Source organism: Rhinatrema bivittatum, chromosome 11 (assembly GCF_901001135.1).
Source record: "Rhinatrema bivittatum chromosome 11, aRhiBiv1.1, whole genome shotgun sequence".
Lineage (NCBI taxonomy): Eukaryota > Metazoa > Chordata > Amphibia > Gymnophiona > Rhinatrematidae > Rhinatrema > Rhinatrema bivittatum.
Genome location: NC_042625.1, coordinates 21339586 through 21354663, shown reverse-complemented (window position 1 = coordinate 21354663; position 15078 = coordinate 21339586). Strand labels below are relative to the sequence as shown.

At 41.2% G+C, this 15078-nt stretch overlaps 1 protein-coding gene across 2 annotated transcripts in view; it reads left to right on the top strand.

Moving 5' to 3' along the window:
* Positions 1-15078, top strand: part of BCL7A (BAF chromatin remodeling complex subunit BCL7A) — a 130672-nt gene that overhangs the window by 104735 nt on the left and 10859 nt on the right. For both annotated transcript variants that reach the window (XM_029571253.1, XM_029571252.1), the window contains exon 5: positions 14441-14559. In XM_029571253.1, the coding sequence (XP_029427113.1) occupies positions 14441-14559 (119 nt within the window). The remainder of the gene's footprint in view (positions 1-14440; positions 14560-15078) is intronic.

Here is a 15078-nt window from a genome sequence, read left to right as displayed (position 1 = left end):
AGTGCTGCTGCCAAGCCAAATGGTAGCATCTTGTACTGGTAGTGTACTTGTCTCCTAGTGTAAAGCATATATATTTTATGTGCTTTTTGTGAATTGGGATGTGAACATACACATCTTTTAGATTCAAAGAAGTTAGCCATTTTCCCTGTTGTATTAGAGGCATTATTGTCTTTAGTGAGTTCATTTTGAACTTTTCCTTCTTTAGAAAAAATGTTTAAATCTCTGAGGTCTAATATTGGACATCATTGGTTTTCTTTGGGATTAGGAAGTATTTGGAATAGAAACCTACCCCTCTGATTCTGAGGAACTGGTTGAATAGCTCTTGATTGTATAAGATATTGTATTTTCTTTTGCATTATATGCATTTGTTCTTTTGGATGTCGGTGCTAATAAAGGGGAATTTTGGGGTGGCAGTGTTTCGAAGTTCATACAATAATCCTTGCATACGATTTTTTTTTTTTTAAGTTTCTTTATTGCAATTTTTCATAGTTAACATAAAATATGCTTAACTCAGAAATTGTAGAGCAACAAGAATTACGAACAGTCATAACTCTACAAAGACAATATTAACATTTCCGTAACATTTCCGATGCCCTCAAACTTAAAGGTAATATGGGAGATACAAGATGCAAAGGAGCATTACAATAAAAAATGGAAAAAAGAAATTACACAAGACAAAAAGCATCAGATAGCAACTTAAGTAAACCTCATGAGAATTTGGTGCCTTAGGCTTTTGGGAGTCCAAAAAAATCTTAATTGGAACAATTCAAAATAAACATATCTGGCATCCTTAAATTTTCGTATACATTTACATGGGTAACAAACTATAAATTGAGCTCCCAAAATCATAACTTCTCGTCTCATTGGCAAAAATTTGCACCGACGATCCTGAGTTACTCTAGCAACATCTGGGTAAATCCAGACCTTCTGGCCTTTATACAGAGACAATTAAGAAGAAACAATCTCAAGACCATATCACCGTCTTGAGGGAAAACAAGAGACCAGAAGAGTGCCTCTATTGGCCACTTCCAAAGATGAAAATGTTCAAGGAAATCAATTAAATTAATACCCATCTCAGGAGGACATGGATCAACTGAGGCCCTATGACTAGTAGCCCCCTTCTTTTTCCAGAGAGAGAAAACAAACTTTAGCCATAGGTGGAATAGCTTCAGATGGAATCTTTAATTTCTCTACCATGTAATTTTATTAAATGATCCAATAGAGAGATGTAATCTAATACTGGAAAATCTAACACTCTAAGATTTAGATATCTGGATGAATTCTCCAACTTTTTATCTTGGACCATATTTCCTTGTACCAAGTTTGCTGAACATCACGAATATAAGTAAGTTTCTTCTCCAATTCTTCCAATTTCCCCTTTTATGTTGTTGCTAAAGTCTTAGAAAGTTGGATCCATCTGAGTATATCATAGTAATAGTAAGAGGAAATAAACTTTTGAAGAACAACAAGAGCCGCCTAAACAGAGTCCAAAGTAATGGAAACAGAACTCTGTAAAATGCCACAAGCAGCCAAATTCAGGGACTCACCACCATCTTCACCCGATTCAGCATGGTCCCCACCAATGCAGGGAGTACAAGCCAGGAAGAGAAGACACTTATCGTCACCACTTGCTAGTGCAGTCCATTGATCTCCAGGTGGAAAAACCTTTATTGTTCTTTGCACCAACTCCTGCAACGTTGGAAAGAGGGGACATCCCAGCCACAGCGATCAGCACAACCTGAACAAAAGGCGAGCTTGACAGCGGCTCCTCCCTGATCAAGTTATTCAAATTCGGTGGGGAAAGAGTCTTGAGGAGCTCTGGGGCTGAGTGTGGTATCAAGGTCTGGCAGGGAGGCCGTTTGCTTCCTGACCCCTCCCGCCAAGGACACAGCCGAAGTGGATTCTGATGCCGCTGCAAGAAACCCCACTATTTTCTGCTGAATGGGGGAACTCAGAGAGGAGGTGGCTGGTATTTCACTCCTGAGTCGTCCCTTCCTTTTGGTATATGGCATTTCGATAGAAAGCAATTTGGAGAGGGAAAAGAGAGCCAACAAGGAGGGCCATCCGTTGCGTCTTAGCTTGCAGTCGCCATCTTGTCAGTCCTATGGTTTTTAATACTCATTGGTCCATTGCTTTCATTTGCCAGTTTATGAAAAAATTGAAGTCCCCCAACTTGTAATTCTGAAAATGAATTTAATTGTTTTGTCATCTGAGTCAAAAAGCAGAAGTTAACCTTTGTGGAGATTGTTGGGTTTGTCTTTGTGTGGTCTATTTTGGTTAGGCTGTTGTGATGGAGGGTATGTCCCGAGGCTGAGAACCAAAGAATCAATTGGGGAAAACTCAAGAGGGAGGGTGAAGAAAACCAGCCTTTCTCAGGGAGAGTGGTTTCTTCCACCAAGAGAGTTCAGAAAGCAGTTGCAGCTATGGGAGAGGGGGTTCGAGACTCTGGTCAGGAGGACACTTGAGATTTGCCCCTGACAAATAAATTATTATCTGGGATCACAGAGAGGAATGCGGAAACAGTTAGGTGCGCTTCCAGAAGAGAGAGACCAGCATACGAACCATAGAACCGCATCACAGCTGTCTAGATTGCTGGTGTTGGCCGTGCATCACAATTGGTTGTTGCCTATAATAATAATATGGATTTATTTATTTATTTATTTAATTTCTTTTACTATACCGATGCTCAAGACTAGGTCTTATCGTACCGGTTTACAATGTAACTGAGGGGAAACCAATTAACATCAAGGTAGAAAGTAAAGTTACATTAAACAGGGAGCGTAAACCTGGGCAATGGAAGACAGTACAGAATTTAAACTAAGAAACAATTAGAGAGAGATAAATATATAATCAACAAAAACTATAAGATACGTAAACATAGATTTATCCTAGGCAGTTATTAGCATGGTATGTCCAGTGGGAGAAGGAAAGGGTGAGGTTGGGTGGGGGGGAAGGGGGGGAAGGGGAGAGGGAAAAGAGGGGGGGTAGGGATTAGGGAGGGGTGGGAGAATGAGAGTCAGTGATGGTTGAGGAGATCCTTCAGCGGTAGGCTTCTGCGAACAGCCAGGTTTTCAATTTCTTTCTGAATGTTGAATGGCATTGTTCTTGACGTAAGTCTTGGGGAAGTGAATTCCAATGTAGTGGACCTGCTGTTGAAAGAGCACGCTTGTGAATAGAGTTGTGGACCGATGATTTGTTGGGGGGGGGCCTTGAGCGAACCTTTGTAGGCAGTTCTGATCGGTCTTGCGGAAGTATGTAATTCGAGTGGGAAGGTGAGTTGGAGAGTGGATTGCTGGTAGACGGATTTGTGGATGATGGTGAGAGCCTTGAAAAGTATTCTTTATTGGATGGGCAGCCAGTGTAGGATTTTTAGGATTGGTGTGATATGGTCCTTGCGACGAGTGTTTGTAAGGATCCTAGCCGCTGCGTTTTGCAGCATCTGAAGAGGTTTGGTGGACGAAGCGGGGAGACCAAGTAATAGAGCGTTACAATAGTCGATCTTTGAAAATAGTATGGCTTGAAGCACCGAACGGAAATCCTTGAAGTGTAAGAGCGGTCTAAGTTGCTTCAGGACCTGTAGCTTGAAGAAGCATTCTTTGGTTGTGGCGTTAATGAATTTTTTGAAATTCATTCTAGAGTCAAGGGTGGCCCCAAGATCTCTGACCTGGTTTGCTAATGGGATGCTAGCATTATTTGCGAGGGGGTTGTTGTCACTAGGGGAGATAACCAGTAGTTCCGTTTTGGAAGTATTTAGGACCAGGTTGAGACTAGAGAGCAGAAGGTTGATGGCTTGTAAGCAGTTGTTCCAGAAATTTAGAGTAGAGATGGGGTCCGAGATGGGGATTATGATTTGTACATCGTCCGCGTATATAAAGTGGGTGAGATTGAGACTATTGAGTAGCTGGCATAAAGGGAGTAGATATATATTGAACAGGGTAGGGGAAAGTGACGAACCCTGAGGTACGCCTTGGTTTGATGGAATGGAGTGAGATTCTTTGTCATTTATTTTGACTTTGTAGTGTCTGTTGTTCAGAAAGGATGTGAACCAGAGCAGTGCAGAGCCGGATATGCCTATTTCCATTAAACGGTTTAAGAGGATAGTGTGGTTTACCGTGTCGAACGCGGCAGAGATGTCGAGAAGGGCTAGCAGGTAAGATTGTCCCTTGTCAAGGCCCATCAGGATGTTGTCCGTTAGAGAAAGAAGGAGGGATTCTGTGTTTAGGCGTTTCCTGAATCCGAATTGAGAGGGGTAGAGAATATTGTGGGAGTCAAGGTAGTCTGTGAGTCAGATGTTGACAAGCTTTTCCATTAGCTTGGCTATAAAAGGTAGGTTTGCAATGGGGCGGAAGTTTGCAGGGTTGGCTGGGTCCAGGTTGGGTTTTTTAAGTAAGGGTTTAAGTGAAGCAATTTTTAAGGAGTCCGGGACCGATCCTTGATTGAGGGAGCAATTTATGATGTCTGCCAGCGGTTTAGCAATGGTGTTAGGGATGGTGAGAAGTAGTTTGGTTGGTATTTGGTCCAATGGATGAGTGGAAGGTTTCATTTTCTTGATTATTGATTCAATTTCCAGGGAGGATGTCTGTTCAAGAATTTCTAGTGACGGTCTGTAGATAGTTGGTGGAGGGTTATTGGTTGCGAGGCTTAATGGTTGCGAAGGGTTTGGGGAAGTGTTAGTTGATGCCAGGGGGGCAAGTAGGTTTTTGATTTTGTCATCAAAAAAGATAGCCAACTCTGTGGATTTGTTCTGGGCTTCTTCTTCTGGGATGGTGAGGGGCATAGGTGTGGTAAGGGCAGCTACATATGAGAACAGAGTTTTTGGGTCATATAAGAAGCCGTGTATTTTTTTGGCGTAGAAATCTCGTTTGGTGCGGGTAATGGATGTCCTATAGTAGCTCATTGCAGTTTTGTACGAAGCAAGTGAGGAAGGGGAGGAATCTTTCCGCCAGCGTTGTTCTTTGTGTTGTAGATCCTGTTTGAGTTTCCTTAGTTCGGTTGAGAACCAGGGTTTCTTGTTCGTGCGGGCTGGGTTGATAACTTTTGTTGTTACAGGGCAAATTCTGTTAGCTACTGAGTGTGTAATAGTTTGCCAGGAGTTCATAGCGGTATCCACATCTGAGAAGTCCAGTTTAATTAGTTCTTCGGCCAGGCTGTTGTTGAGAGTGTCCATGGGACAGGGTTTCCTGAACTGGATCGAGGATTTAGTAACAATAGGGGTCAATTTTTGTTTTATAGATAATTTTGTAGTTATCATCGAGTGATCTGACCAGGGGATGGGGGTGCAGGAAGGAGGGGTGATGGGCGAGATGGTTTCGTTAATGAATATTAGGTCAAGCGTGTGGCCTGCCTTGTGTGTGGGACTGTTTATAATTTGTTTGAATCCCATAGCCTGGAGAGAAGAGAGAAGGGCTTCGCAATTAGATGATAGGGTAGGGGAGTCAACATGGATGTTGAAATCTCCTAAAATAATAGCCGGTGAGTTAGTGTTGATGTGTTTGGCTATGGTTTCGATGAGTGGAGAAGGGTCGGATTCTAGGAGCCCCGGGGGGGCGTAAATAAGGCAGACTTGAAGCTGGGAGGATTTGAATAGTCCGATTTCTAATTTGGTCGTCGATTTGAAGGCTTGCTGGGACAGTCTCAGTTCTTTTTTTGCTATTAACATTATTCCACCCCCTCTTTTTTTAGGTCTGGGGATAGAGAAGATGTCATATTGTTGTGTTGGCAATTGGTTAATTATGGCGGATTGTATCTTCATTGCAGACTCTAGTATTAGTGAATAATGTTATATGTTACTCATATGTTAAGAAATAATAATGTTATGATAAGAATAAGAAGAATTAATAATGAAAGAAGGAAAAATAATAGAAGAAGAATAAAAAAATAAAGAAATGAGAAGATTATGATAATAAAGAAGAATTAAAGAGTAGTAAGAAATAAATATAGAAGAAATAGATAAGTAAATAAAGATATAGAAGAATAATAAAGATAGATTAGTATTAGTATAATATGTATATGAGTATAATTATTATATTATTATTATTATTATATTATTATTATTATTATATAATATAATATAATAATATAATAATAAATAAAAATAAATATATAATAAATATAATAAATAAATATATAATAAATTATTATATAATATATAATAAATTATTATAATAAATAATAATAAATAATAATGTTATATAATAATAAATAATGTTATATGTTACTCATATGTTAAGAAACGCTGTTTAATGTAACGCCTTTATTGCGACAGTTTTGTTCTTTGTAAACCGACCTGATTCGATACTTGTATTGAGAATGTCGGTATATAAAAATCCGAAATAAATAAATAAATAATGTGATAGTTGTCCTTTTTCATGACAAGGGCATTTTTGTATTCTATATTTTTTTTTCAAATTTTTTATTTACTGAACGGACAAAAAAATCAGTAAAGTAATTAGGCCCAAAACAATCATACATATGAAAAATATAAATATATCAATTAAGTCCACTGGTGTCACAACATGTACATACTTTAAATGCAAACATAATCAGTTCCCTTGGTCTTATACCCAACAGCCCCACTCACCTCTTCTCACATATCAATGTGTGCCAACCCTTCTGCCTCCAGATATTTCCCCAAATCCGTTCATACATATTTTCCTTTTTCTTCAGCACAAATGCCAACTTTTCTAAAACAGCAATAGTAAGAATTTGCTTGCCCCATTGTGCTATCGATGGCACTGATTTCCAGTAGGTAGCAATTGCAAAACGTGCTGATAAAGTAGGTGATCACATACTTTGTGTGCATCTCTTCCCATAGCCATATCCAACCACAGACCCAATAAACACAGAATTGGGACCAAGCCGTGCCCTATGCCCCATTATTGTATCGATCTCTGTTCCCACGCAATCCCAAAACTCCTATAGGAGTATACATGTCCACCAAACATTAAAATATGTCCCAGCTTCCCCATAGCTTCTCCAACATTGTATTCTATATTTAATATCAACATTTATAGTTATTGGAGCTCCTGAAAAAGATGTCTGCCATAATTTTGTGTGTACTGACATTAATGCTTCATGCATTTATACTGCCTTGTTGTTTGGATACATTTTAGAATACCTTGCAGCTCTACAGTTTCGTTCTGCTCTTCCTACAGACATCTTTTGCAAGAAAATTGGGTACATTGTGCCATCTGGCAGCAATGAAATTCATGGTTGCTTTGGGGAGGAAGCCAATGATGGGTCAGGTGATGATATATATGACTCTTCTGTAATGATTATGAGCCCTTGTGCTGTGGCAAGATTGATGCAGCTTAGTAGGTGAACCTACTAGGCCCCCACTGACAACTGGCGAACATACTCTGGTTTGGGACAAGCTGGAATTTTGCCTAAACCAGCTCTGTTCCCCACAGGTTGAGCCTTTGGGTTCCTGAGGCTGGCAGGACTTATTTATTTATTTTATTTGTGTTTTATACCGTCGTTCCATGTGAGAATCACTAGATCACAACGGTTTACAGATTTAACATTCACAGGATGAGTTATTAAAGCAAGCTTACAAACAGGTAAACCTTCAAGCATTCCAAATCTTAGGGTGTACTTCAGCGATGGACATATAGGGTGCATTTGTAATTGATATAGGGGGGATGAGAGAAAGAGGAAGAGAGCAGGACATAGTTATCAGAGTGAGGGGGAATTCTGTGGGTTCCAAGGGTGATCCAAGAGAGAGTCCAGAGGTGGGCCAAAAGTCTGGGCAGGTGGAGGGCAGGGCGTAGTCAGTGTTTGTTGCAAGGTCAAGTCCAGGTGGCAGGCAAAGGAGTAGTCAATGTCCATAGCAGTGGTCAGATCCTGGTGAATAGTCAGAAGGGCTGGAAGGAAACGGAGCAAGGACAAACTGGACAAAGAAGGCTTGGACGAGATGAGGCAAGGCTGGTCAGCTGGTGCAACACGTACTGCACTAGGCAGGAGAACCTGTTGCTGAGACAAGGAAGAGCAGAGTGACTGGGATTTAAATAGGGCGAAGGGTGAGGTCCTCACTAGACGCCATGAAGTGACTTTCCCTCCGTGGGGGTCTTTAAAGTGCATGTGATTGTGCATGTGTGCGCCTAAGGCTGGTGCAGAGAGGAGGGGGAACAGCGTTCTGGCAGCATCCCTACCACACGACAATCTGGCGGTGTCCGGGTTCATGGGGTAAGTGCGGCTGGTTTCGGGGCCTGCCCGTGGCTGGCCAAATATAACATGTTCTTGTAGTAAATCATAGTTACTCAGTGAATCATCTGAGGTAATTTTATGTAGGAGAATGATAGTGAAATAATTATTTTCCCACACTTTTCTTTCAATGTGGGTTGTTTTCTTTTCTCAAATGCTGTTAGTAGAAGTTTCATTTTTAAATGTTCTCTCAATATTTCCAATATTGATCCTTGGAATGAGGGTTATTTCTCTGTTATTTTTTCCATACTTATGTAAAAAGTCTGCCCATGGCTTTCTGGTGTAGGCTTTTGTGGTTGATCATCTTTTAATGAAGTCTCTTCCATTGGATTCTCTGCTGAGATTACAGTCAGTGATGAGGTATTACTTGATGTGTTTTCTTTTCTATATCTTCTTTCTCTTTTTTTGTGTTTCTTTTGCTTTGAGGAGCTTGAGTCACTGATTTAATGCACAGATGTGCTGTGCATTGATAAAGAGTTCATCTGTAGTGGTGATTTTTGCAATAGAGTATTGTGTTTTCTTGTTGTAGATGTATCTTGGCGCCAACTTTTCAGAGACTATATATCTTGCACTGACCTTCTGGTGTTGGTGAACCTCAGTGCCAGTCCTTCAGCATTGGTGAATTTTGGTTCTGATCTTCCTGCATTGGTGATCTCCTACATTGTCAGATCGACATTGGTAATTCTTTGCACCAGTTAATCCTGGTGACCATATTTCCACACTGACTGGTGCCAAGACTACTCTGTGCTGGCAGTTTCTGGCGCTGATGCTTCAGTGTGTTTTTTACTATCGTATCCCAATAAATGGGAACTTTGGAGTCACTCCATTTTGAGCTAGTTTCTCATATTTTAGTCAAAGTTCTCTATATGCTATATGGCCCCTGGGGACATTCTTCCACCAGGGGCTGCACATCATTGTATCATGATCAAAGCTCAAGTATTTTAAACATTGAGAATGTAAGTCTAAAGTAGGCATATTTTTCTTACATTTTTCGCAGCTTTTAAATGGGTTCATTCCTTTTTGGATGGAAGATGATTTTCCTGTCAACATTTCTGTATTTTGAAATGTTTTTAATTTTCTTCAGACATGGTGATGCTGGAGAGAGATCTTTTCTGACAGTTTTGTAAAACGAATGAAAATAATTGAGGAGCAGGCATGCAAGGGAAATCCTGAACATTCTCAATAGGGATCTTCAAAACTCCTGAGCTTGGAGAGCGATATGAAGCTTGACTAGGTGTAGTCAGATAATGTTACCCATATTTGTGGCTGTATTGTTCTGCTTGTCCATGGAGAACACTTAAACCTAATAGAATTAGAATGTTTTTGATATGAATCTAAAGATCTGATTGGTTTTCCATGGACAACCTATATTGTGTAGCTGATGTCATCTCATTGTATAATGTACAGAGAATGTCAGCTCATTGGCTAGAAGGCTTTACAGACATGTATCAAGCACTTCACCAAACAGTCCTCAGTGAAAGGCGCCTCAGTCTTTTCTTTTTCATCTATGGAATGGATAGCAGTGTCCAGCATCAGCTCCTCCCTTTTCAAGTTCTCTCATTTTTTTCCTTATTTTTTTCAGAATGTTCTTTTTTCCTTTCTCTTAGAAATTGCATTTTTTCCTAGCGTATAACAGATGGACTCAGGACCAATGGGTATAGTGTACTCCTGATAGCAGTTGGGAGACGGAGTCAGATTTCAATCTGACGTCAGCCTACATATACCCATGCAGGAAGCTTATCTCTTCAGTATTTCTCCGTCTCCTAAGCAGTTAGGGACACTACACACACTTGCACAGTGTTAGAAAATCCAACCCAAAGAAAAAAGAAAATCTTACCTCTATTTTCTAGAAGAATGTGCTATCGGTGCTTTGGAGCTTTTTTTTTTTTTTTTTTTTAATCACCGGTGCCACCATTTGGCACGTCTGTTCCATCCAGCTCCTGTGTCCTCCAGACCACCATCACATTTGAGACACAGGAAGACGCATTATTCACAAGCTTTCTACTATATACAGAAAATTTTGACACTTTATCACATTTATTCTGTGGGATTTTGCCTTTTTGCTTTAGAGGATTCTATTTTTTGGTTTGCCTCCCTTTGACAAATGTAATGCCGATTTTAAGAATCCTGGTTTCAGCAGAGGGCTGGAAGGGGAAGTCTTCAAGTACAAACTCTTTAATGCAAAAAATGTCATTTCTGCATGGCACAGTTGTTCTCTTTCACCATGGCGGAGTCCAGAATGCATCTGGTCAAACACTGGCAGCTCCAGCGAAAAGCACTCCTGAATTTGAATGGCTGAGCACAGTATTGGCACAAAACCAATCATCTCCTGACAGCTTGTGTGGAGCTCTGCAGTTAGTTTGATGTTCACATCACATTGTGTCTTCAGTCAGGGGAAAGGAAGTTTGCTTTTTACATCCAAAGGTCACACTATGAGCCTCAAAAGGGGGTATATTTTGTTATAACATTAGAAAATATTTATTCACAGAAAGGGTGGTAGATACATGGAACAGTCTCCCAGTGGTGACAAAAACAATAATAGAATTGAACAGAATTTAGGAAAGCCATGGATAAGCACAGAGAATCCTTGTGAAAGGAAAGCTATATAAAGATCAACCAGAGATCTATTGTATTGCAATATGAAGGAAATTAGGCATTCTGCATGAGTCTTATGTGCATTTCCGTGGATAAGCAGGCTGAATTAGCCATGACATGTGGATGACATCATCTCCCAGCAGCGAACAGACTTGTCTCTCCAAGCTAGTACAATTTTGAACTCTACTGAGCATATGCGGGAGTTCCCACACGTGCATTGCCTCATGAGTCTCCTCATTCATTTTTTTGTCCCAGCACAGAACAGCCACGAACTCTGCCTCTCCCATATTTTTTTCTGAAAAAAATCCTATAACCTTCTCAATTTGATATTTTTACTTCAGTTTTCTTCATAAGTTGCTTCACTCCCACTGCAGTCCTACAACAGCCCTTTTCAGTGCTACAAAAAGAAACAAAAACAGCATAATCAGGAAGCATGGCCTTCTCTTCCTCCTTGTCTGGTCAGGAGAAGAAAGCAAATATGATGAGTGGTTTTAAAAGTTGTATCTGTGGGAAGATTATGTCCCTCAAACAGCCACAAATTGTGTTACTAATGTCTTAATCCCAAGCACGATAGGATCTAGTGATGGATGCTTTCACCAAAGGATGGGGAGCATACACTGGAACCCTTTGAACACAAGACATCTGGACTCTTCGAAAGAGGCACTATCAAATTAAGTCTTCTAGAGTTAAGAGCAGTCGGATACAGTCTATCAACCTTTGCGCATCTTCTTCAGGGAAAGAGCATCCTGATTCAAACAGACAACCAAGTCGCAATGTTTTACATTAACAAGGAAGGAAGAAAGAGATCATTGCCAGGAAGTCCTAAAGATCTAGAATTGGGTGGAAAGAAATTGTTCTACAGGCCACAAATCTGCTGGACATCTCCAACATGCTGGCAGATCAACTGAGCACAGTGTTTCAGCCAAACAAGTGGTCTCTACAGCAATCAGTGGCCGATGAATTATTCAGCTTATGGGGTCCACCATTGGTGGATCTCTTAGCATCACACTGAACACAAAACTAAATCAGTTTTGCTCAGTGCTGTCAAGCGATCATAGACTAGCTCAAGACGCTTTCCTCCTCATTTGGGGACAAAGCACCATGTACGCTTTTCCACCATTACCACTTATTGTCATAACAGTGCAGAAGGTTCTTCAGGACTGCGCTCATCTGATTCTCATGGCCCAGACAGATCTGGCATGCATATCTCATACAATTTTCAAGCAGTCCTCCCATTCATCTGGGAATGGACCCTTCTTTATTAAATCAGATAAATGGAACATTGTGTCATCCCAACCTCTTGGCCCTCAAACCTCATAGCTTGGATGTTGAGTGCTCAGTGCTCACTGATCTCCACTTACCCAGAGAGATTGTGGACATATTAGTCTCATCTAGAAAATCTTCAGCTAGAAGAAACTGTGTCTTCAAATGGAATAGGTGCTCCAAATGGTGTCGTCAAAATTCTGTGAACCTATTTTCTTGCAACCCTAAGCACCTACTGAAATACTTGCTCCACCTTTCTGACTCAAGCCTTACCACCTCTTCAGTGCGAGTGCACCTCAGCACTATAGCAGCTTACCATACTCAAGTAGATGGCAAACCAATCTCTACTCATCCACTGATATCTCATTTCATTAAAGATCTATGGCATGACAAGCCTCCGGTATAAAAGCCACCTGGTTTCATAGGACCTGAATGTGGTCCTTTCCCAGCTAATGAAGCTTACTTTTCAGTCAAAGTCAGCTTCTCTAAAGGACTTGACATGGAAAGTGGTGTTCCTAGTCACAGTGACTTCAGCTAGGAAAGTCAGTGAACTACAAGCTCTTGGCCACTATCCCCTGTATATGCAATTCTTCCACAACAGGATGGTTCTCTATACTCATCCGGTTTCTGCCAGAGGTCATCTTGGCTTTCCATATCAAGCAATCCATCGTACTGCCTACCTTCTTTCAAAGCTCCATGCACATGAAAGCGAAAAAGCCCTACATACTCATGCAAAAGGGTCAGTTTCATTATAAAACCTCCCAAATATTCATTTCATATGACCCCCATCAGACTAGGAGTAGTGGTTGCCAAGTGTACTTTGTCTTACTGGATGGCTGAGTGCATTCAACACTGCCATACCTTAGCAGGACTGCAAATCACAGACTCTGTAAAGGTTCATCAAATGAGAGCCATGGCAGTGTCCATTGCTTATATTTGAGAAATATCTATGGAAGATATTTGCAAAGTTGCAGTTTGGTCTTCCATTCACACTTTTATGTTTTGAAAACCTCTCAAAGACTGAAAGTAAATTTGGACAAGCAGTTTTGCAAAATCTGGTCTCACTATAGTCTACTCTTCACGGTGAGGGGCTGGGTTTGCTTACTAAGTAAATGCTGTACTGCAACTCTCAGCTTGGGACTCCCCACTTGTATTGACTAATTCAGCTTGCTCATCGACAGAAAAAGCAAGTTTTGCTTACCATAGAAACATAGAGACATAGAAATGACGGCAGAAGAAGACCGAATGGCCCATCCAGTCTGCCCAGCAAGCCTCACACATTTTTTCTCTCATTCTTATCTGTTTCTCTTAGCTCCTTGTTCTACTCCCCTTCCACCCCCACCATTAATGTAGAGAGCAGTGATGGAGCTGCATCCAAGTGAAATATCTAGCTTGATTAGTTAGGGGTAGTAGGGGCAGTAACCGCCGCGATAAGCAAGCTACACCCATGCTTATTTGTTTTACCCATACTATGTTGTACAGCCCTTGTTGGTTTTTTTTTCTTCTCCCCTGCCGTTGAAGCAGAGAGCCATGCTGGATATGCATTGAAAGTGAAGTATCAGGCACATTTGGTTTGGGGTAGTAACCGCCGTAACAAGCCAGCTACTCCTCGCTTTGTGATTGCGAATCCTTTTTTTCTTCACCCCTGTCGTTGAAGCTATGCAGGATATGCGTGAAGCATCAGTTTTTTGTTTTTGTGTTTTTTGTTTTTTTTTTCCCCCTGCCGTTGAAGCAGAGAGCTATGCTGGAAATGCGTGATGTATCAGTCTTTCTCCCATGCCGATGAAGCAGAGAACCATGCTGGATATGCATGGAAAGTGAAGTATCAGGCACATTTGGTTTGGGGTAGTAACCGCCGTAACAAGCCAGCTACTCCCCGCTTTTTGAGTGCGAACCCTTTTTCTTCTCCCTTGCCGTTGTAGCAGAGAGCTGTGTTTTCCATAGATAGAGTGAAATAGCCATGGAAAACTCACCTGTCTCTGGAGAGTCAACTACATATCTAGCGAAGCTCTAGTATAGTCTGAGGAGACAAGACAAACGCCCACGTGGGAACTCACGAACATACTTGGAAGAGCCCAAAGCTACTAGCTTGTCGAGACTAGTCCGTTCCAAGCTGCCGGATGACATTACACACATGTAATGGCTAATTCATCCTGCTATCTACGGAAACTACCACTTAAAGGAAGCAACTTGCTTTATCTGCCACTGTGTTCTAGGAATATATTTCCAGTGCATGACTTGAGTAAGGTGTGTTGTTTTTTGTTTTGTTTTTTTTGTTTTTGGGTTTTGGGTTTTTTTTGTTTTTGTTTTTTTTTTTTTACAGTAAGGTTCCAAAATATTCCAGGAAAAACTTATACACACCCTGACCTTTTGTTTTCAGATACTTCTGGGCAGAACTCGCAGTCTTCAATAGCAAGTTCAATGAATAGTTCAGAAAAAACAGAAGTGCAACCCTGCGGAGACAAAGATTCAACTACAGAGTCATCCAAAAACTCTCAGGTAACCAATATTCTTCTGCTGTGGCTACTATAAGCAGTAACATGGGGCTTCTGCCCTGTGAGTGACGAACTATTGGTTTAACATTAAGGTCAGTAAAATAAATAATGTTGCCCGCTTACAGGTGAATTTTTAAATGCTGGCACGCATCAATACCGGGCCGTGCGCACGCTGCAGGCATTTTCAAATGTTCATGGCTTCGCGCGTATCTCCCGGTAAGGACAGAAGAGCCGGTTTTTAAAAAAAAAAAAAAGGGGCGGGGTATGGGGTGGCACAGCACCATTAGGCACTGTCCTGGTGAAGCAGGCGCCAGCAGCTAGCTGGCATGCGCACCTTACTACTCTTCCAGAGAGTGGACTGCGGTGTGTCTTTGGTTGTGTGGGTAGAGCACCGATGAGGGCATCGAGCTTTTACAGGATTGGGAGGGAACTGGGGAAATGCCCTATCACGTCGCTGCATGTTTCTAAGAAAATCCCCCCCCTTGCACGCACAGGTAGCCAATTTTATAACATGCGCACGTCG